Source organism: Bombina bombina, chromosome 4, assembly GCF_027579735.1.
Source record: "Bombina bombina isolate aBomBom1 chromosome 4, aBomBom1.pri, whole genome shotgun sequence".
Taxonomy (NCBI): Eukaryota; Metazoa; Chordata; class Amphibia; order Anura; family Bombinatoridae; genus Bombina; species Bombina bombina.
The window spans coordinates 499,928,662-499,952,397 of NC_069502.1; the positions used below are offsets into that span (position 1 = coordinate 499,928,662).

The window sequence follows — 23,736 nt, forward strand, 5'->3', positions numbered from 1 at the left end:
ACATGTTTCTTTTTTTGAAATCATTTTATTGAAGACATTCAAAGTCTACAGCTTTTTCCCTTTAAAAAGGAATATTATTTGTCTGTTCAAATACACTACTGCCCCCTTTCTATATCAGGCAGCATGAAAATCTGCTTGTATATATTTTTTTAAGAATATATAATTCATGCCATCATTATGTCACATGCATATTCCATGCCAAAACACAATAATAAGTTTCACATTGTACAGACAGTCATTGAGATTCATCTGAGTGCCTATATAGATACCATATCCTCATTTCAGAATAGTTTACAGATTCAAACACACTTCGAGGTATATTGAAAACATAATCAATTTTAAATGCGTTGATTTGATGTCAGGATGTATGAGATGTTAATATATTTATTTTACATTTTCAGATGGATCCACCACTTCTGGTCATCTGGATTCCGCCCCTGCCCAGTCACAGACCCCTCCCCGTGCACACACCCCTGACCATGGCCACACCTCTGCACACACCCAGAGCCCTTCCCATCACCAAACCCATGACCATGCCCCGACCACTGCCAGCCCTTCCCATATTTCATATCCTGTCCCTCCCAAAAAACGCCCATACACCCCCCTTCGCCGCTCTCCCCGTATTCTGGCCCGTACAGCTGCCCAGACCCAAACTCCCCACTCCCCAGCTGTACGGCCTACCCTGGAGCAGCAGCTCACCACTCCCCAAGCCATTCCCATCCCTCCCCGAGCCAATCCCATCCCTTCCCCCTGTTTAAACCTTCATTGTCCTGGGTGTCAGATTGTCCTTCCCAGGCACAGCTGTAAGTATCATTCTAAATACACTTTATAAGATACTTAAAGGTACAGTGAAGTTAAATTGGTTAAATTGTGATTCAAATCCAGCATGCAATGTTAAGCCAATGTATCATAGAATACTCTTATGAATTATTTGTCATTCTCTTGATATATTGATTGAAAACAACTTATTCCTATAATTAGTTTAAACAATAAAATAAATGTGGCCATCATTTCTTTATTGTTGGATGAATGTATCCATCAACCAGCATGCACAAACAAGGTTCATCAACAAATATTGGCTTCCATAAAAAACAACATTCTTGCATTCAAAATATAGCTTGACAATTAAAACATATAATGAATATGTGTAATTTCTAAAGATTTGTCATGTCATGCTCTATCTGAATCAGTCCATTAAATATTTAGGTTCAGTGTCCCTTTAATTGGATATCACTACATATACCAAACACCACTACTTGGATCCAAAATTTTATGTCCAAATGTGGATACATTATCTCTTGTCTAACCCAGTGGGAATGTAATTTCTTCTGGTTGCTATGTTTACACAGCTTGTCCTCAATGCCAAAATGTTTAAGGATAGGTGTGCCTACCACAGTCTAAATTGAATTTTTAAATTGCTGATGTAAGTACAATGTAAATCCTTTAACAAGATTTGATACACTCAAGCTGTATAAGTGGATCATCTAAAACCAATTAAAGGGTTCAACATGTTTGAGTAACATGAGCCTTTAATGATTTCTGTCTGTCTGAATAACCTAATTCATGTGTAAAGAATATATGAAAAATAATTGATGTAAATAATTATTTGTCTTTATGATGACAATGTATGTATTAAAATCTTTTATTCTGTTGTGTAATTATCCTTAATATTATTTTTTATTTTATTTTAGGCTGTGACTCAGCATGGCTCATGCTAGAAGGGATAGCAAGAGTAGAGCAGGCCGTGTTGAGGAACGCAGCTGTCCTGAGAGGGATGAACGACACCATGCAGGCCCAGCTCCGGGTTCAGGACTTGACTCTGCGTGAAATTATGCAATTACGTTCAAGGCCTGAATCTGGAGCTGGACATGCACAGGACAATGAAGAGGATGACCAGTAAGTGGAGGATCTGGATATGCTCCATGGTGGCAGATAATAATCCTCCGTCCACATGTTGAATTTGTATTTATATTGTTGCCCTTTGGCCTTTTTTTCAGTTTTTTGTTGTGCCTGTTGCACTCTTTTACCTTGTCATGTGTCTCCAATGAGGCTATGCTGGCCCTTGGCAACTCTCTTCATGGACTGTGATGCACTGTGTTACCTTGTCATGTGTCTCCAATGAGGCTATGCTGGCCCTTGGCAACTCTCTTCATGGACTGTGATGCACTGTGTTACCTTGCCATGTGTCTCCAATGGGGCTATGCTGGCCCTTGGCAACTCTCTTCATGGACTGTGATGCACTGTGTTACCTTGCCATGTGTCTCCAATGGGGCTATGCTGGCCCTTGGCAACTCTCTTCATGGACTGTGATGCACTGTGTTACCTTGCCATGTGTCTCCAATGAGGCTATGCTGGCCCTTGGCAACTCTCTTCATGGACTGTGATGCACTGTGTTACCTTGCCATGTGTCTCCAATGGGGCTATGCTGGCCCTTGGCAACTCTCTTCATGGACTGTGATGCACTGTGTTACCTTGTCATATGGCTCATATATTCCTTATTTTTAAAAGATTATTTATAAACGTTGTGTATGTTTTCTTACATACTAATAAAATAAATTTTATTTCACAAATCTTTGTCCTCATTCTTCCTGTTATTTTTTGCAAGCTCTAGTTTATGTTGTTTATCCTTAAAGGGACCTAACAAATCTATTTGTTATAATGAAATCATATATGTAAGACAATAGTAAATGACTTTAAGATTAACATCTCCAATGTAATCTTATTATTTGTGTTTATATTATTTTCTCTTAGCTCTATCATTGCCTGATTATGATTAGCAGAGTAATTTCTTTATATATGTATATATATTTTTGTATTTGTGTATATATGTATATTTAAATGTTCAGATCCATGTGTGTATTTATAAACTCTGCATGAATTGATGCACCTTTACAAAATGATCTGAGTATTGATACAATGATATAATCCCTGTAAAGTGTTCATTTTATTTAAATAGTATTGACTATGTGTATGCTCTTTTTAAAAACAAAATAATGTCCCTTTAAGTGATGTTGATCACTATTGTAAATGAATGTATTTCCATTTGTAAAGCGTTTTTGTCCTTTTTACAAGAACAAGGACATATAATTTTATTAATAAACAATCTTATTGTAATGTTGACAGCACCTGTATTTCATTTTCAAATCTATATTATTGTCAAAGTGTAACCAAATCAATCTCTGTGTGTAATACAAATAATGTAGATGATGAATATTAGTTAACTAATATGTTAACAAAATACATCTCCTCCCATATATGGCTATAGGTAGGCTGACCATAATTAAACTTGAATAAATGACACGTTTAATCAATACATGTATAACTATTGTTATTCAACAACAATCCAAACATATCTTAAAACATCAATGGCATATGTATTTCTCATGTGTATCTTTTAAATGTTAAAGATATACACCATAGCTATAGTTCAAGGGACAGTCAAGTCCGAAAAGATGATTCATGATTTGGTGACATTCCTAGATAGCAATCTACACACATACTAGTTCCTAAAATATAAATACGTTTCTTAATGATATGCCAAGATGTCACTGAGTCCTTGTATTGTCTGCGGTTTTTCAGCGATCTCGGATGCGCCATGTTGCTTAAGACGTCACCTGCCAGGCTGTCCAATGATTCCTTGTATTGACTGACGTTCTTACGTGATCAGGAATATGCCTTTTATTGGATTGCGTTTTGACGCGATCAAGGATGCGCCTTTTTTTTTTGGGCGTTCTTACGTGATCAATAATGTGCCTTTCATTGGATGGCGTTCTTACGTGATCAAGGAAGCGCCATGTTAAGACGGCACATGTAAAGTTAAAAAAACGTGTGATTGGATTGCGTAGTCCCGCAATATTTGTGCACGTTAAAAACGTTTGTGACTGCATGCAATTTTAAAAAGCTTGCGAATATGTATTATTTGCATCATGTTACATTGTTGACCCGTAGCTGATAAAGACCAACACATTCTCTTTTGCTGGATGTCTGGTTGAATCAACGAACGAAAGCAAAATGTTTTCATGCATAGGATATTTCTAGGCAAGTGCAAATCTCTACAGTCCATGTTTAATATGTTTGTCAACAATGTTCCTTTTTCTTAAAAATTAATGTTGTGTTTAATGTTGAACATATCTAATTAATAAATATGCGCTATTGTGTTTGAATAAAGTAATCAATATGCATTTATCATATGCTAAATATATGATGCCGACTTCTTCTAAATGTAATTTCGTTGTATATTTTATGAAAGGTTCATTAGACACTCACATTATAAATAAAAATATTTGATTTTGTCTATAGTTAGATAGTCCATTGTTTAACCAATAGGTTTATTTTGTCTTGTGTTGTAAGAAAATGTAAGTTATTTTCTTACTCCTCGCAAAGCCAATGAGTTTCATGTGAGTACCATCTCCAGCTTTGTCCAGTTTGTGTAAAGGTTCTTTTCATATGTTAATGATGGGGTATTGTGTTTTACGGTTGTAATGGTGGTTCATCTATATTTAAAATATAGCTAACCCTATTTTATTTGCAAGTGTTTGAAGCTTTTTAATATTGCTATCAGTATATGTTAATCTTGTTGTTTGTAGTAGTGTCTATTACATACAGTTATGTAAAAAATATAGGATACTGTCCCTTGAATGCAAATGTTGTTTTTTTGTATCATGTATGAGATCCACATAGTTTAATCTTCAAATATATTTTTGTTAGCATATTTCACCCCCCCACTCCTAAAAGGAATTTAAACCATATTCATTGTTAAAATAAAAATAGTTACAATAAAATATTAACACAATAATGTCTCTTAAAGAAAATAGACTTTATTTAACACGTCAATATAAATGTGATTTTCAAATTTTTTTTTGGAAAAAGTACATGTAGATATAGCAACAAGCTTAAAATGTGTTAGCATATGTAATGTTGTTAAAGGGACAGTTTCGAAAAAAAATTTTTTAACATTATTCGAAAAGTAAAATCTGTAATAACAAGGATATCAAATGTTTCTCAACAATTGAACATTTGTCTGGGTTTATTTAAATTTGCTATCTAAACCTATGAGGTTGGTGTGCTCATTTCTTAAATCTTGAAGAGTGCTTGTAATCATTATACAATTTGAGCACTAGAGGGCATTTGGATAGCATTTGTATATGTAAAACCTTGTGCTCATACAGCATATTATTGACCATGTATTGATCATTGATATCTAAAATGTTGTTATGTCAGAACAACAAATAAGTGGTCATTTTTCATAGTCATAGATACAAGGGTAAGCACATAAGTCACACATGTATTTCTCCATGTTTTGTTGTTTCAAACTTTATAATGCGTAATACAGTGTTTTCTTTGTAATCAATAATTTTCTGACTGTCCCTTTAAGCTGTGTTATTGGCATTCAAACAGTAATATGCCATCATGGATAATTGTTATGGTAATTTAGTTAGCGATTCGGGAAACAGTTTGGACATCACATCACAGAAACCAATCAATATCATGAACAAGGATAGGTATGTGATGATGTGGTTTTCACACACTTATAACCCACACTCTGCAAAGAATCTTCCTCCATGGACCCGGTCCCATAGAAGTCGATTATATACAGAGTGTGGTCCACAAGTGTATGAAAACCACATCATCACATACCTATCCATTACCCAAAAAAAATAATTTAAGATGGAAAAAAATACTTACTTCCTCTTCCTTCCCCTCTTCCCACGGGGCTGAGGCTCTGGGAGAGGCAACTGCCGACTCCGAAGAGTCCTCCTTGGAGCTGTTGTGGGAGGAGTGGAAGGAAGAGTACTGGGACGACCAAGGTGAGGAGTAGATGGCTGAGGAGGAGGAGGAGAAGATGGATGAGGAGGAGAAGATGGCTGAGGAGGAGGAGGAGTAGATGGCTGAGGAGGAGGAGGAGTAGATGGCTGAGGAGGAGGATGATGAGATGGGCCGGCAGGAGGAGATGGCCCAGCAGCAAGAGGCCCAGCAACAAGAGGCCCAGCAACAGGAGGTAGACCAGCATGCGCCTCCCGGAAAAATGTGAACATTTCCTGATGAAGATTGAACATTCTTGTTTGTCCTTCTTGTATTGTATTCAGTATACTGATTATTTCATTTTGGCCTTGAATTATTTGATTCTGCCCATCAAGTATTCTGCGTCGTCCTTCTATGTTTTCTATCCGGGAGGTACGCATCTGGTCTATGTACTCCAGTAGAACCCGCACCTCCGCTATTTCTTCTTGTTGTGCCTGTTGAACCCGTGCACGGCGGGGTGCCCGTGCACGGCGGAGTGCGGGTCTTTGAGGGACCTCGGGTTCCGCGGGTTCAGCGGGATCCTCCTGTGCTTCCGGGGCCTCTTGATCATCTCCCGTGCGCTGTTCGTCACGGGGGGCCTCTTCCCTCCGAAGTGGGAATTCCTCACCACCACTCTCATCCCGGGGAGATGCAGGAGGCTGTGCTGCCTCGTCCCCAGACTCTGTATATTAAAAAAAAAAGAAAAAAAGAAATGTATATATTAGCATATTTGCAAATAAAGTTTTAAATGACTTAGCTTACGATACAATTACAAATGCAGAATCATTAATCCACTTTGAAATCTAACAAACAATCAATTCTATTTCCGCTTTTTCTAAACAGTGTTTGTGATATCTGGTCAATGTGAATGTTTTTGCGTTTGTTTTCAGTCTGTTTAAATGCACACCTAACCTATAGCCTAGATACTGATGTAACCGCTAAGTAATAGAATGCGTGTAAACAGCGTAATAGCATTAATCTGATCCTTAACACATGAAACCCAATGTTTTATCTTTCATGATTTATAAGCATACATTTAGTATCAACTTTCGAATGTACTTTTGTTATCTAATTAGCTTCATTCTCTGGATATTCTTTGCTGAAAAGCATATCTAAATATGTTTATAAGATTCTGATTGTTAGCTGAATATAGCTGCCTCCTGTGATTGTTTCACCGTGTGCATGGCTATTTCTTCATTAAAATATATCTCAAGAATGAATCAAATTATGTAATATAAGTACATTTGAATGTTTTGTCAAATTGTATTCGCTACCTCAATCATGAAAGTAAATGTTTGCGTATAGTGTCCATTGAAATACATTCGTATGTGAAATTATTGTTCAATGAGCTTACCGTCAGATGAGAGTGGCAGGTTCCCGGTATCGATTCCTCCGATACCGACTACTTCCACCTCGGAGATGCTGGGCCGCAACATTTCCTCCCATCTGCAGTACTCCATTTCAAGGGCAGGGCCGCCACCGGTCCCTGCAGCATGTCGGGCCTCCAGGCTTAACTTTTTTTTAAGTTCAAGTTTACAGTCCCGGTACCGATGTTTTATGGAATCCATATCCCGGTTCCGGCCACCCACTGCATTGACTGCATTCCGAATCTCGTTCCAGAGCCTCCTCCTGTCAGTCGGGGTAGTCTTCTGGTGCTGCAGCATCCTATACCTGGCCATATAGGCCTCTACGAGGGCCTCCTTCTCCTCCATCGTAAACCTCGCCTCCCTAGTCGCCTTGGCCTTCCCCTGTGACGATGCCCTCTGTTTCCCGGACTGTGAAGCCCTACTCTGACCGCCACTGGGCCCAGCCACTTGGTCATCTTGAACCAAGTGGCTGGGTCCACCCACCGCTTCCACCCCCGCTTCCTGCCCCCCTTCCTGCCCCCCTTCCTGCCCTGTTCCTCTCCCCCTCCCTCTACTCCCCCCTCTACCTGTCCCCTGCCTGGCCTCCATCTCCTCCCTAAACTAAACCCCAAATAATCAAAAAAAAGTGAGTGTGATGAAATGAAAGGGGGTCAAAATAAAGAACTAAAAAGACAAAAAAGGTGCTTAAAGTGTGAGGGATGTAAAAAAAAAAAAGAGGGTAAGGAGTATTTAAATAAACGAAAAGAATAAGACTAAAAGGAGGATATGTAAACTAAATGTAACTAGGGGATGGGTATGGGATGGGTATGGGGTATGGGATAAGAGTAAATGGGATGAAAGGGAATGGGACTACAAGGAATGGGGTATGGAGTGTAGTATGAGGGGGTAGGGGGTATGGAGTGTATGTAGTGTTATTGATAAGTGTATGTATGTATTGAATGTGTTTGCGTGTAAATGTGTTAAGTGTACAGATAAATCACTCGCTCGCTAACTAACACTACTTCTAATTCTCAATAACAAACACTCCCACTAACGCTCACTAACTACCACTAACTGACGCTCACACTAACAACTATCACTAATAACTCCCACTAACTCACTCACGCTCCCACTAACAGACTCTCTCCCACTCCCGCTAACTCCTACTAACTCACTCACTCTCTCACGCTAACACTACCAACTGACTATCTCACGCTAACACTACCAACTGACTCTCTCACGCTAACACTACCAACTGACTCTCTCACACTAACACACTCTCAAAAATTCGCTAAATCTCTATTCTTAAATCTCCAAAGACCCACCAGCAACACAGTCAAAGAAGCCCTGCTTGTGTGGTGCTTATATACCCTGTGTAAATGTTTAATGATGTCCCAATTTCCATTGTAATTAGTGTTCAGGTGTGCTTTATTAGCAATTAATATTATTGCAATGTGTATTAGGTGTGTTAATTTGCGCATGCTCATTTTGAGTTGGTATTTGTGGAATGTGTAGAATGCGATGATGTCATAGTGGTCGTTTTCTCTAACATTGTCCAATAGTATTCTTTTTAAATGTGAATTTGCGATGGTGTGTTCTTCGTGAAGTGTTGTATATGTATGTTTTTCATAATATATAATGATATTGAATGCGATTTTTTTTTTAGTGTATGTATATATTTTTTATTCCTTGTTGTTATTGTGCGATTTTCCGCATCTTAAAGTATATGCGTATTCCCCGTATAAATAGTATTAAAACTTCCCCCGCTTGTGAATGTGTAATGCTTGTGTGCTTTGTTGATTGATTGATGTTGTGACATTTTCGGCGTGTTATTGTTGTGCATGATGTGGTATGCGTCATATGACCGAGCTGTGCGTATTCTCGCGAGATCGAGTGTTAGGTAAAAAAAGCTATTTTTTGACTTTCCCATTGATCTCTATGGGAGACTGTCTAACGCGGGCAGGATTACGCGTGTGACATACACGCGTTAGGAGCATCGTTAGATGGTCTTATATTAACTCTAAATACCGGAGTCAAACAATGACGTGCGTTAGACATAAAACACGCGTGGCGTTAACAGCCCATCTACCGCCGAACTCTAAATCTAGCCGTTAGTATTTATTTAATGTAAAAGAGCTGTATAACTTAGGGCAATGCCCTACAAAATCCATTTTAAGGGCATTTGGTAGTTTAGTTTAGATTAGGGGGTGTTTTTATTTTGGAGGGTTTTTTATTTTCATAGGGATTAGGTTTCATTTTTTCATTTGTGATAATTTTGTTTATTTTTTTCTGTAATGTTAGACTTTTTTATTTTTTGTAATTTTAGATTAATTTAAACTTAGTTTTTTTTAATTTTAATTGTAATTGAGTATTTTTTATTTTTGGTAATTGGGGTTAATTTAGGGGGTGTTAGGTTAGGGGGCTTAGTAATTAAATTAATTATTTACGTTGTGGGGGGTTTTCGGTTTAGGAGTTTATAGGTTAATTAGGTTTATTGCATTATGGAGGGTTGGCGGTTTAGGAGTTAATAGGTCAATTAGGTTTATTGCGATGTGGGGGTTTGGCGGTTTAGGGGTCAATAGGTTAATTAGGTTTATTGCGATGTGGGGGGTTGGCGGTTTAGGGGTTAATAGGTTAATCATTTTTATTGCAATGTGGGGGATTGGAGGTTTAGGGATTAATATTTTAATTATGTTTTTTGCTTTAATTTGTGGATTAGGGGTTAATCACTTTATTATTTTGCGATGTGGGGGTTGTCGGTTTAGGTGTTAGTTAATACTTCGTGCGGGAGGTTAGATTTTTTTGCTATACTTCGTGCGGGTGGTTAGTTTTTTTTTATTATTTTGTGTGGGCGGTTACGTGTTTTTTTTTTTTATTTCTTGCGGGCAGTTATGGGTTTTTTCGTTATTTCGTGCTGGCGATTGTGTGTTTTTTTTTAAGGCTTCGTTTGCCTACGCTGCATCCAGGTAGATTATTTTAACAATCTTTTACATTTACTAACATTTCTAAATTATATTTATCAGACAATTTTTTTTGCTGAACCTGTAACTGGTTGAACAATAATTTTATAAATTCACCAAATTATCATTTTTACAGAATTAATAATAATAATAATAATAATACATTTATATTTTCTAGAGAACATCTAAACAGGATTTTTCCCCAGTAGGACTGTAAAACTCCTGTGACCCTCATACCCTCATAGTTCAATATCATTAATATTGTTTAGGTTTGATTTGATTTATTAATTGCTTGATTTTAACAGCAAAATGTATTATCTGTATTTTGTTTTTTTCCTGCTATTGTAAATTATGATCCAGGTCACCTTTAAACAGCTACTAAAATGGTGTATGGGCTATAACTTCATAAAATTGCAGTAAAATATAAGTTATTAGTTTTGAACAGAGAAGCAAAGTTAAACAGCATGACTATATTTTTAATTAATATTTTGTCAGTTGTCTTGTAGGAGTAGATTGCTTTTCAGGGCAATGGGGAATTTAGTTTTTTTTAGTTAGTATTTTATTTGGGGGGTTGGTTGTGTGGGTGGTGGGTTTTACTGTTGGGGGGTTGTTTGTATTTTTTTTACAGGTAAAAGAGCTGATTACTTTGGGACAATGCCCAGCAAAAGGCCCTTTTAAGGGCTATTGATAGTTTAGTTTAGGCTAGGGTTTTTTTTATTTTGGGGGGGCTTTTTTATTTTGATAGGGCTATTAGATTAGGTGTAATTAGTCTAAATATCTGTAATTTGTTTTTTATTTTCTGTAATTTAGTGTTTGTTTGTTTTTTGTAATTTAGCTAATTTAATTTAATTTATTTAATTGTTGTTAATTTAGTTAATTTATTTAATTGTAGTGTTGTGCTAGGTGTTATTGTAACTTAGGTTAGGTTTTATTTTACAGGTCAATTTGTATTTATTTTAGCTAGGTAGTTATTAAATGGTTAATAAATATTTCATAACTATTCTACATAGTTAAAATAAATACAAACTTGCCTATAAAATAAAAATAAACCCTAAGCTATCTACAATGTAACTATTAGTTATATTGTAGCTAGCTTAGGGTTTATTTTATAGGTAAGTATTTAGTTTTAAATAGGAATAATTTAGTTAATTATAGTCATTTTCTTTAGATTTATTTAAATTAAATTTAAGTTAGGGGGTGTTAGGGTTAGGGTTAGACTTAGATTTAGGGGCGACGTTGGGGACAGCAGATTAGGGGTTAATAAGTATAATGTAGGTGGCGGCGATGTTAGGGGTTACAGATTAGGGGTTAATAATATTTAACTAGTGTTTGCGAGGTGGGAGTGCGGCAGTTTAGGGGTTAATATGTTTATTCTAGTGGTGGCGATGTCCGGAGCAGCAGATTAGGGGTTAACATTTTTATTATAGTGTTTGCGATGCGGGAGGGCCTCGGTTTAGGGGTTAATAGGTAGTTTATGGGTGTTAGTGTACTTTTTAGCACTTTAGTTTAATGCTAGTGTAAAACTCATAACTACTGACTTTAGAATGCGTTACAGATCTTGGAGGTAGAGAGTGTACTGCTCACTTTTTGGCCTCCCAGGACAGACTCATAATACCGGAGCTATGGAAGTCCCATAGAAAAAAGGGTTTACGAAGTTTACGTAAGTCGTTTTGCGTTATGGCCAAAAAAGTGTGCAGGGCCCCTAAACCTGCAAGACTCGTAATAGCAGCGGGCGTAACAAAAAAGCAGCGTTAGGACCTCTTAACGCTGGTTTTTTACCTTAACACACAACTCACAATCTAGCCGATTGTTTTATATAAATACATATGTTGACATGAGCACACAGTATAACACTAAAAAAACAACTGTGAACTTACAAGAAATTCAATTTCACCAGTTCCAAGATGAATAATTTAAAAAAAGTAAAAAATGTGCTCAAAAGTGTTTTCTTATTGATTACAATACAGCTGTAAAATTGTCTTTATGCAGGGTATAGGGAATGTAGTTGTAATATGAATGCATTTGAAAATTGTATGATAAATAGGGTTATCAAATGGATTGCACACTTCCATGAATAGGTTTAAATTTGGAAGCCCACAAAAATTATGGTTTGCATGGGAATAATGTAATAATTTTCATTTGGAACTGAGCAACTTATTAGTCCAAAAATCATTAATTTTACTGTATTTTTTGCATTTATTTATAAAAAGAAAAATAAGCACTCCCTTTAGCAAATAAACAAACAATTCCAAACACCCCTAAGAGAAGAGACATTTAGTATTTCACTGCCTGGGTTGATTAGCTTCTAACTCACTATGGGCCAGATTTCTTAAAGACAGGGCGGTCAGGGGCGTACATCTTTACTTAGTATAAAATGTATGTCTGCAGGGGTACATAATACAAAAATGTTAAAAACTCATATAAAAGGTAAAGCCACCCACAACATGACTTTACCTACTCCTCTTCCTTCACCTTCAGTGTAACGTATGTCTTAGTAACCACTGCAACAACCTACTCATCCATTAAACTCAATAACCATCAGCCACCTCTTCCTTCCAGCTTCAAAACTAATTTCCCAGATTCTACAAAATCCCATTCAAAATACTAAACCTATTCTGCAAAGTTCACAATATTTCCACTTTACATTACAGATTATTTACAAACCTCTTCCTTTAATCAACTGTAACCTATGTCTCTTCTGTTTCACTGTTATTGCCACCCTCTATTTGCAAGACTTCTCTGTATGTATTGGGTACTTGTAAAGCACAGCTAACCACCCGTAAGGGTCTCAAGGCACTGTTCATTTTATCAACCCCGAAAGGATGAAAGGCTGAGTGGACCTCACCGGGGATAGAACCTGCAACTTTTGGGTAGCTACAGAGTTTAGCCACAGTGCATTAGCATGCTGAGCTATCTGTCATTTATACGTTATTTTTAACTGTATACCTCAGTCAGATTGTTTCCTGTTTTTCATAGCTTCAAGAACAGCCTATCCTCTACCTCATATAAAAAGTTTGCTTAACTACAAAAATAAATAAATGTCCATGTGTCTCTTATTATTATTAGTGCATTATATGAACAATTTCCAAAAATTCCCATAGCTCATTCTCTAATAGACTGCTAGATTGTAAGCTATTTAGAGTAGGGCCTTCCTTATTCTGTATTAATATATGTTGTGATAAATATTTGTTTAAGCTGTGTATCTGCATTGTTTTGCTATTAAAAAAATGTCATTATTTTATGTCTTGTTATTCATACGCACAACTCCACAGGCTATGGAATTGTTTTACACATAACTGTTACTACTAGTAATAATAATAATAATAATAATAATAATAATAATAATAATAATTAAACATTACATTTATTATCATTCACAGAGTCATTAGTCTACAAAGTTATAACAATGTAAAAGTTTAGAATTTACAGTGTAATAATGCATTACTTTACCAGAACTACCTTATTTGTGATTACACTAATTATTTTTCAAACAATACTGCTTAAAATATTTAGGGAGCATGAATATATCAATCAATATTAAGAAAATGTGTTTTACATATTGTAAGTGTTATTTATATACAGTATATGCACTGCATGAAAATATACATTATTATTTGTAAGTCTCTACAAAACAATGTAAAATTCCACAAAATAAAACAATAAAGCAATATTTATTTAATGTTATGTTAAAAACTATGTGTACTTTGTCAAATGTGATGTGGTCAATGACATTAACACTAATGCTACACTAGTCATGTGATATCAGTGTTGTCATTGTATACACGTAACATAAATCAAGAGAATATACGATTAAAAAAAACAAAAGAATTAGTTACATATGCTAGTGATAATCTTATAAGTTTCTATGATGAGACTGGTGATGACATTTGCTGTAAATACACCAGTAATTGATTTTTACATTGTTGCTGCTTTATGTACACATTCAACAGAACAAATTCACATTTTAGGAAAATCATACAGGAAACAAAAAGGTAATGTGACGATCATCAAAATAGTGTTCAAGGACAGTGCCACTGTGATGAGAGATAACAAATCAACTGCATTACATAACCACCCATTCCTGAGACAGAATTTGTTTTTTCTAACATCCCTGTTATATCATGATCCAACATAAAAAGAAATCTGAAACTCTCGCATTGATGCCCTAGCAATCTCTCAGTCTGTAGTTTGGTTGCTGGCTTGCTGCTGTCATCTGGGAACAATCAGTTAATTAGCATTTGTATAAATTCTATACCACTTCTGGCAGTCATTACTTTGGCAATAGAGTTTTGTTCCTGTTACTGTGTTTTGGCTTACTTGTTTATAATCTATGAATAGCAGTCTATATTGTATAAATGTTTAGCAATTTACATAATTAATGGTTTACAAATGATTACTTATTTATGTTAAGCCTCACTGGCACATTGATCTGACAATTAAGTTAAACTTTATCTTTAATATCCCTAAGTATTATAACAACATCAATATCTTTCTCAAAATTGATTTAAACCTATTATGTAAAATAAAGAGATAAATTATATATTAAGCCAAATAATAATACCATGCTTATGTATAAACAGTTTAATTTTATAACCCTATATATGTAAAACAAAGAATGTTTTGTGCCCTTATATTATAGCTATTCAAAATTATAAGAAAGCTAAGGATCTAAGCTTAATTGAGAATATTTTTGGTGAAATCAATTTCCAAAAGCTTTGCTTAAAGCAACATGGAGAAGGCTACAGGGAGAAAACTCATTTCAGGTTTAGTAAGGACGTTTTTTATTACTACTGTCACAATAAACATAAATCTGCCGCTGGCAAGAACTGAAAGATTTTTCCAAGTGATACTAGTATGTTATATGTAAATTAGTCAAGATGTTTTTTTTTTTAAAGGACAAGAATTTTAATATTCTTCAAATTGTCTATTGGAGATTTTAAAAACTCACTTGGAACAGGTCTTAAGAAGCAGCGGTCTTAAGACTGCTGCTCCTTAACTCGTTCACCACCTCTGAGGTGCAGACTGCAATCATACCGATCGGATACGATCGGATGATTGACACCCCCTGCTAGTGGCCGATTGGCCGTGAATGTGCAGGGGTGGCATTGCACAAGCATGTCACCAGAAATGCTTGTGCAATGATAAATGCAGACAGCGTACACTACAGCAAATTATGACATTTGATAAATCAGCCCCATAGATTAAGGTATCTCCATTTCTCTATATATTTTTTTAATATATTTTCCATTTCACCACAGGTATCAAATTGTTTAAGTATCATATATTCTATTACATGATAGTTTTGGTAACAGTTTTGATTTCCATAATCTACAAATACATTTTCTGGCAAGTAGAATAATAAATGCAAACTTACTTTCAATCTCAGTTTACTTTAAATATCAGTTTCACACTGTAAATATAATGTCGTTGAACTAATAAGTTGCCTACATATTTCATTTAACCAGCATGTTGTCTTAGGCCAACATTTATGCATCTTTAGACACAACCAAATGCAGTGTAGAACATATTGCAGAATAGGACTACATTTCATACAATATTTATTTCTAAACTGGTCCACTTTGTTAATGTTTGTGGTGTACAATGTCAAATCAAATGAATTAATTTAATATATAATTTGCTTAAAGGGATATGAAACCCAAAAAAATTATCTCATGATTCAGATAGAACATTCAATTTTAAAAAACTTTCTAATTTTCTTCTTGTATTAATTTGTCTTCGTTTTCTTGGTATTTTTGTTGAAAAACAGGGACATACAGTATGCTTAAGAGCTGGCTCATTTCTAAAGCACTATATGGTAGCAGTTTTGCAATAATGTTTTCCATTTGCAAGATCACTAGATGGCAGCACAATTTCCTGCCATGGAGTGTTCCAGATGCCTACCTAGGTATCTCTTTAACACACAATATCACGGGAACAAAGCAAATTGGATAATACAGGGAGTGCAGAATTATTAGGCAAGTTGTATTTTTGAGGATTAATTTTATTATTGAACAACAACCATGTTCTCAATGAACCCAAAAAACTCATTAATATCAAAGCTGAATAGTTTTGGAAGTAGTTTTTAGTTTGTTTTTAGTTATAGCTATTTTAGGGGGATATCTGTGTGTGCAGGTGACTATTACTGTGCATAATTATTAGGCAACTTAACAAAAAACAAATATATACCCATTTCAATTATTTATTTTTACCAGTGAAACCAATATAACATCTCAACATTTACAAATATACATTTCTGACATTCAAAAACAAAAGAAATCAGTGACCAATATAGCCACCTTTCTTTGCAAGGACACTCAAAAGTCTGCCATCCATGGATTCTGTCAGTGTTTTGATCTGTTCACCATCAACATTGCGTGCAGCAGCAACCACAGCCTCCCAGACACTGTTCAGAGAGGTGTACTGTTTTCCCTCCTTGTAAATCTCACATTTGATGATGGACCACAGGTTCTCAATGGGGTTCAGATCAGGTGAACAAGGAGGCCATGTCATTAGATTTTATTCTTTTATACCCTTTCTTGGCAGCCACGCTGTGGAGTACTTGGACGCTTGTGATGGAGCATTGTCCTGCATGAAAATCATGTTTTTCTTGAAGGATGCAGACTTCTTCCTGTTCCACTGCTTGAAGAAGGTGTCTTCCAGAAACTGGCAGTAGGACTGGGAGTTGAGCTTGACTCCATCCTCAACCCGAAAAGGCCCCACAAGCTCATCTTTGATGATACCAGCCCAAACCAGTACTCCACCTCCACCTTGCTGGCGTCTGAGTCGGACTGGAGCTCTCTGCCCTTTACCAATCCAGCCACGGGCCCATCCATCTGGCCCATCAAGACTCACTCTCATTTCGTCAGTCCATAAAACCTTAGAAAAATCAGTCTTGAGATATTTCTTGGCCCAGTCTTGACGTTTCAGCTTGTGTGTCTTGTTCAGTGGTGGTCGTCTTTCAGCCTTTCTTACCTTGGCCATGTCTCTGAGTATTGCACACCTTGTGCTTTTGGGCACTCCAGTGATGTTGCAGCTCTGAAATATGGCCAAACTGGTGGCAAGTGGCATCTTGGCAGCTGCACGCTTGACTTTTCTCAGTTCATGGGCAGTTATTTTGCGCCTTGGTTTTTCCACATGCTTCTTGCGACCCTGTTGACTATTTTGAATGAAACGCTTGATTGTTCGATGATCACGCTTCAGAAGCTTTGCAATTTTAAGAGTGCTGCATCCCTCTGCAAGATATCTCACTATTTTTGACTTTTCTGAGCCTGTCAAGTCCTTCTTTTGACCCATTTTGCCAAAGGAAAGGAAGTTGCCTAATAATTATGCACACCTGATATAGGGTGTTGATGTCATTAGACCACACCCCTTCTCATTACAGAGATGCACATCACCTAATATGCTTAATTGGTAGTAGGCTTTCGAGCCTATACAGCTTGGAGTAAGACAACATGCATAAAGAGGATGATGTGGTCAAAATACTCATTTGCCTAATAATTCTGCACTCCCTGTAGAAGTCAATTGGAAACTTGAATAAAATTGTATGCTCTGTCCGAATCACAAAATAACATTTTTGGCTTTCATATCCCTTTAACCCCTTAATGACCACAGCACTTTTCCATTTTCTGTCCGTTTGGGACCAAGGCTATTTTTACATTTCTGCGGTGTTTGTGTTTAGCTGTAATTTTCCTCTTACTCATTTACTGTACCCACACATATTATATACCGTTTTTCTCGCCATTAAATGGACTTTCTAAAGATACCATTATTTTCATCATATCTTATAATTTACTATAAAAAAAATTATAAAATATGAGGAAAAAATTGAAAAAAACACACTTTTTCTAACTATGACCCCCAAAATCTGTTACACATCTACAACCACCAAAAAACACTCATGCTAAATAGTTTCTAAATTTTGTCCTGAGTTTAGAAATACCCAATGTTTACATGTTCTTTGCTTTTTTTGTAAGTTATAGGGCAATAAGTACAAGTAGCACTTTGCTATTTCCAAACCATTATTTTTCAAAATTAGCGCTAGTTACATTAGAACACTAATATCTTTCAGGAATATCTGAATATCCATTGACATGTATATATTTTTTTTTAGTAGACATCCCAAAGTATTCATCTAGGCGCATTTTGGTATATTTCATGCCACCATTTCACCGCCAAATGCGATTAAATACAAAAAATCGTTCACTTTTTTACTAATTTTTTCACAAACTTTTGGTTTCTCACTGAAATTATTTACAAACAGTTTGTGCAATTATGGCTTAAATGGTTGTAAATTCTTCTCTGGGATCCCCTTTGTTCAGAAATAGCAGACATATATGGCTTTGGCGTTGCTTTTTAGTAATTAGAAGGCTGCTAAATGCCACTGCGCACTACACATGTATTATGCCCAGCAGTGAAGGGGTTAATTATGGAGCATGTAGGAAGTTTTTAGGGATAATTTTAGCTTTAGTGTAGTGTAGTAGACAACCCCAAGTATTGATCTAGGCCAATTTTGGTATATTTCATGCCACCATTTCACCGCCAAATGCGATCAAATTAAAAAAAACGTTAAATTTTTCACAATTTTAGGTTTCTCACTGAAATCATTTACAAACAGCTTGTGCAATTATGGCACAAATGGTTGTAAATGCTTCTCTGGGATCCCCTTTGTTCAGAAATAGCAGACATATATGGCTTTGGCGTTGCTTTTTGGTAATTAGAAGGCCGCTAAATGCCGCTGCGCATCACACGAGTATTATGGCTAGCAGTGAAGGGGTTAATTAGGTAGCTTGTAGGGAGCTTGCAGGGTTAATTTTAGCTTTAGTGTAGAGATCAGCCTCCCACCTGACACATCACACCCCCTGATCCCTCCCAAACAGCTCTCTTCCCTCCCCCACCCCACAATTGTCCCCGCCATCTTAAGTACTGGCAGAAAGTCTGCCAGTACTAAAATAAAAGCTATCTTTTATTTTTTTTATTATTTTTTTGAGCATATTTACATATGCTGCTATGTAGGATCCCCCCTTAGCCCCCAACCTCCCTGATCCCCCCCAAACAGCTCTCTAACCCCCCCCCCCCCCCTCTGCCTTATTGTGCGCCATATTGGGTACTGGCAGCTGTCTGCCAGTACCCAGTTTGAAATTAAAAAGTTTTTGTTTATTTTTATTAAAAAAACAACTATTTTCTGTAGTGTAGCTGCCCCCACGCCACCTCCAACCCCCAACCCTCTCCCAGATTACTACTTTTATTTATTTATTTATACCCTCTCTCCCACTGAGTCTCTCCCACTGAGTCCTTATAATTGTTCCATAGTGTAGGGTTCCCACCCGCACACGCGCGCACCCACCCTCGTGCACGCGCGCGCATTCTGGCACGCACCCCACACGCGATCCTGCCTCCCTCCTCCATTGATCGCCGCCCACCCGCCTCCCTGGATAAGCTCCCACCCACCAACGAACACCGCGATCAATGGCCGATGCAGAGAGGGCCACAGAGTGGCTCTCTATAAATCGGACTGCTCAAAACTGTTATTGCAGGATGCCTCAATATCGAGGCATCACTGCAATAACATGAAAGTGGCTGGAAGCGATCAGGATCGCTTCCAGGGCTTTCAAAGACCAACGACGTACGGGGTACGTCCTTGGTCCTTAACTGCATTTTTTTGCAGGACGTACCCCATACGTCGTTGGTCGTTAAGGGGTTAATTCCACCTATATTGTATTATATCCTCTGTTTATACTCTCTCTCTCAAATTTCAACCTTTACTTCATTCACCTGTAATAATTCTGCTAACCTTTTCACTAGGTTTTCTACTTGTGAAGGAGACCCTTCTTTCAAAAAAAAAAATGCATATGCCATAGCTTATTTAGATATTCAGTTGTTAACATGGGATTTAGGTTTCCCAAGTTCCAATCTATTCCTTGCTCTTTTTTTAATACACATATATACATTTTAATTTGAAAATAGGTAAAATATTGATTATCCTCTAAAATAAATTCTTGTTAGTTTGCAAAAAGTTCCTGATTTATCAACTGATTTATCTGACCCAGACCCTTTTATTGCTATTTTAAAAATGCATCTGTAGATATATATATATATATATATAGTATTTTTTACTAGCATGACATTTCGAAGTATTCACCCCTTCCTCAGACAAATACAAAGTGAACAGTGAAAATATTTATACACATACAGAATTAGAAAAAATCTCCCCCCATTAGTGCAACAATCACATACAGAGCCACCTGATTGGTGGTTAAGGACACACCCTCAATCACATACAGGTGTGTAACAGATTAGTTAATTAGAATACCTAAACCCAATATGCACAAGTATAGACAATAGCACCTTATACAAAACAGTATAGAAATGAATACAAAACAGTATAGGGATATATACACAAACAGAGCTAGAAGCACGTAGCATCAATTACAACTTTATAATGATACTCAAGTTTGTATAGCATTGTAAAAAACATGATAAAAAACATTGATCTAGTAAAAGAACAGGAACTAGTGAAACCTACCAAATCTAGATGGGAAACATGAGGAAACATGTAAGACCCAGCGTATGTAGTGTTTGAAACGTTATAACACTTGGTACTATTAGTATTATAGGGAGAAAATTAGTAATCAAATATGTAGCAATACGGACCTATTAGAGCATAGTGAGGACTGATGTATAGGGCTTTAAAGGGACATTAAACACTGAATAAATGCTAGATAGAATGATGCTTTCAAAGAAAAGATTAGTCCATGACTAACATGTAGATGTATTTTTTAAAGTTTCATTAGTTGTTTAAAAAGTGACAAAATAAGTGTAAAGTTTTAGTGTCTATAAAACACTGGGAGCTGCCATGTTGTAACTTGTGTTACCTTCTCTGCTGTAGCCAATTAGGGTCAGTTATAAATAGCTCACTAGAGTGTGCAGCCAATGGTTGTGCTGGATTTAACAGTGTTCTGCACTTCCATTTCTAACAGGAACTGAAAAGCTCACAATTTCAGAATGGAAATACAGACAAAGAGGACAAAATAAATAATGAAAGTATATTGCAGAGTTGTTTTATTATATACAATTTATCATTTTATATTACCATCTCAAAGTGTTTAATGTCCCTTTAAGTATGGACAAACAATGCGTGTGGGGGGGGTGGTGGCCACTAAGATGTTAGTCAAATGACACACTGGGGGAGTGTGGAATATGATTGGTTATTAGCAATTGACATGAAAATTCAGTCCACAGACAGCTAAGATGGATAACGCTGTTGGGCTATAGGAGATAAATATCACAGCCTAAATAGAAGGCAATGCGACTAAACATGGTCCCCAGTAATAACCATATAAGTTCAAATAAATACAAGTAATGTGTACCCAAAACAGGATGCCTCAGCCATACGCACTGGTGCAGGGGTTAAAAGCATTATATACTAAGAGAAGGGGCATTACATAGGTCTATCACATAGACTAACACAGTTGGTATGAGGACAACAAATAGAGAAGCAGTAATGTATAAACACTAGTGGCATTCATAATATTGTAATTGTAATAATATTCTCATGTTCAACGTATACCATTCTTCTGGGCATTAAGACATTTTTATTCCAAAATCTGAAAATGTTTTATTTCTTTCTTGAATCTAAAATGATTTCTCCTTTCTCATCCTTTTTCTGTACTATTTATCGTGTATATAGAAAAGGTACTATATTTTCTAAATCCATTTAAAATCATAGGTACATTTTCATATTTTACATGTAAAGAGTACAGTTTATGAATAAAGTTATTAATAAATGTTCATAATTCCCTTTAGACTTCAGGCAATTAAATATCACTATATAGTTACAGAATTAATTATATTTATATCTCTTTCACTGCTTTGAAAATAGCAAGTAAAACTGGTCAAACTCGTTAGTTACTTACATATTCATCATATGTTTCAAGTGTATGTGGTGGAGGCGGTTGTCGATATCCTGGTGCTGCTGGACCTCCTCGTGCTCGCTGTGTGGGGACACCACGTGCTACTGGTGGAAGTGGCAAAGCTCCACGTGTAACATTAGCTCCTCTGGGTGCAGCAGTGCCTCTACCAGGAGGAGGAGGGGGAATGGCACCTCCACGATTTCTAGGACAGATAAAGATAGTGATTATTGTTATATAAGGGTTTTTGGTGTTTTATTTCCTTTAGTACAATCACTGTAATTTGAATATTTATACAGTATTTCTAAAAACCCATCTGCATTAAAGAAAATGGTTGATAAAACTTTAAGCATTATTCTAATGAAAAATCACATAATCTAATTTAATACAGCATATGATATTTATGTTATTGAACTTGTATAACTATAGTGTTAAAGGACCACACAGTAGAATAACATAATCTGTAAATGTACAATAAAAAAGCAATGTACAAACACTAGATTACAAGTGGAACACTAAATTATTGCGCATCTGCAAACGGGCACATTTTCCCGTTTTCATTACAAGTGGCTGTAATTAGTTTAAATATCTGTAATTTGTTTATTATTTTCTGTAATTTAGTGTTTTGGTTTTTTTTGTACTTTAGCTAATTTAATTTAATTTAGCTAATTGTATGTAATTTATTTAATTGTATTTAATTTAGTTAATTTATTTAATGATAGTGTAGTGTTATGTGTAATTGTAACTTAGGTTAGGTTTTATTTTACAGGTACTTTTGTATTTATTTTAGCTAGGTAGTTATAAAATAGTTAATAACTATTTAATAACTATTCTACCTAGTTAAAATAAATACAAACTTGCCTGTAAAATAAAAATAAACCCTAAGATAGCTACAATGTAACTAATAGTTATTTTGCAGCTAGCTTAGGGTTTATTTTATATGTAAGTATTTAGTTTTAAATAGGAATTATTTAGGTAATGATAGTAATTTTTATTTAGATTTATTGTAATTATATTTAAGTTAGTGGGTGTTAGGTTTAGGGTTAGACTTAGGTTTAGGGGTTAATAACATGAATATAGTGGCGGCGACGTTGGGGGCGGCAGATTAGGGGTTAATAAGTGTAGGTAGGTGGCGGCGACATTGGGGGAGGCAGATTAGGGGTTAATAAATATAATGTAGGTGACGGCGATGTTGGGGGCAGCAGATTAGGAGTTCATAAGTATAATGTAGGTGGCGGCAGTGTCCAGAGCGGCAGATTAGGGGTTAATAATATAATGTAGGTGTCAGCGATGTAGGGGGCGGCATATTAGGGGTTAATAAGTGTAAGATTAGGGGTGTTTAGACTCGGGGTTCATGTTAGGGTGTTAGGTGTAAACGTAAATTTTATTTCCCCATAGGAATCAATGGGGCTTCGTTAGTGAGTTATACGCTGCTTTTTTGCAGGTGTTAGACTTTTTTTCAGCCGGCTCTCCCCGTTGAGTCCTATGGCCAAATCGTGCACGAGCGCGTACGACCAGCTCACTTAAGTAGCGCTGGTATTGAAGTGAGATTTGGAGCAAAATTTTGCTCAACGCTCACTTTTTGTCTTTTAACGACGGGTTTCTGAAAACTCGCAATACCAGCGCTGTAGGTAAGTGAGCGGTGAGACAAAACTGCTCATTAGCACCGCATAGCTTCTAACGCAAAACTCGTAATCTAGGCGATAGTGAGTCTCTTTGTATACATTACAACGTTAACCCGTA

The 23,736-nt window shown here is 36.3% G+C and overlaps 1 protein-coding gene across 1 annotated transcript in view; it reads right to left on the bottom strand.

The window, feature by feature from the left end:
- The window catches only part of KHDRBS2 (KH RNA binding domain containing, signal transduction associated 2), a 1,203,795-nt gene that overhangs the window by 381,680 nt on the left and 798,379 nt on the right, over positions 1-23,736 (bottom strand). Inside the window, exon 6 of the mRNA XM_053710406.1 lies at positions 22,000-22,198. Within this exon, the coding sequence (XP_053566381.1) occupies positions 22,000-22,198 (199 nt within the window). The remainder of the gene's footprint in view (positions 1-21,999; positions 22,199-23,736) is intronic.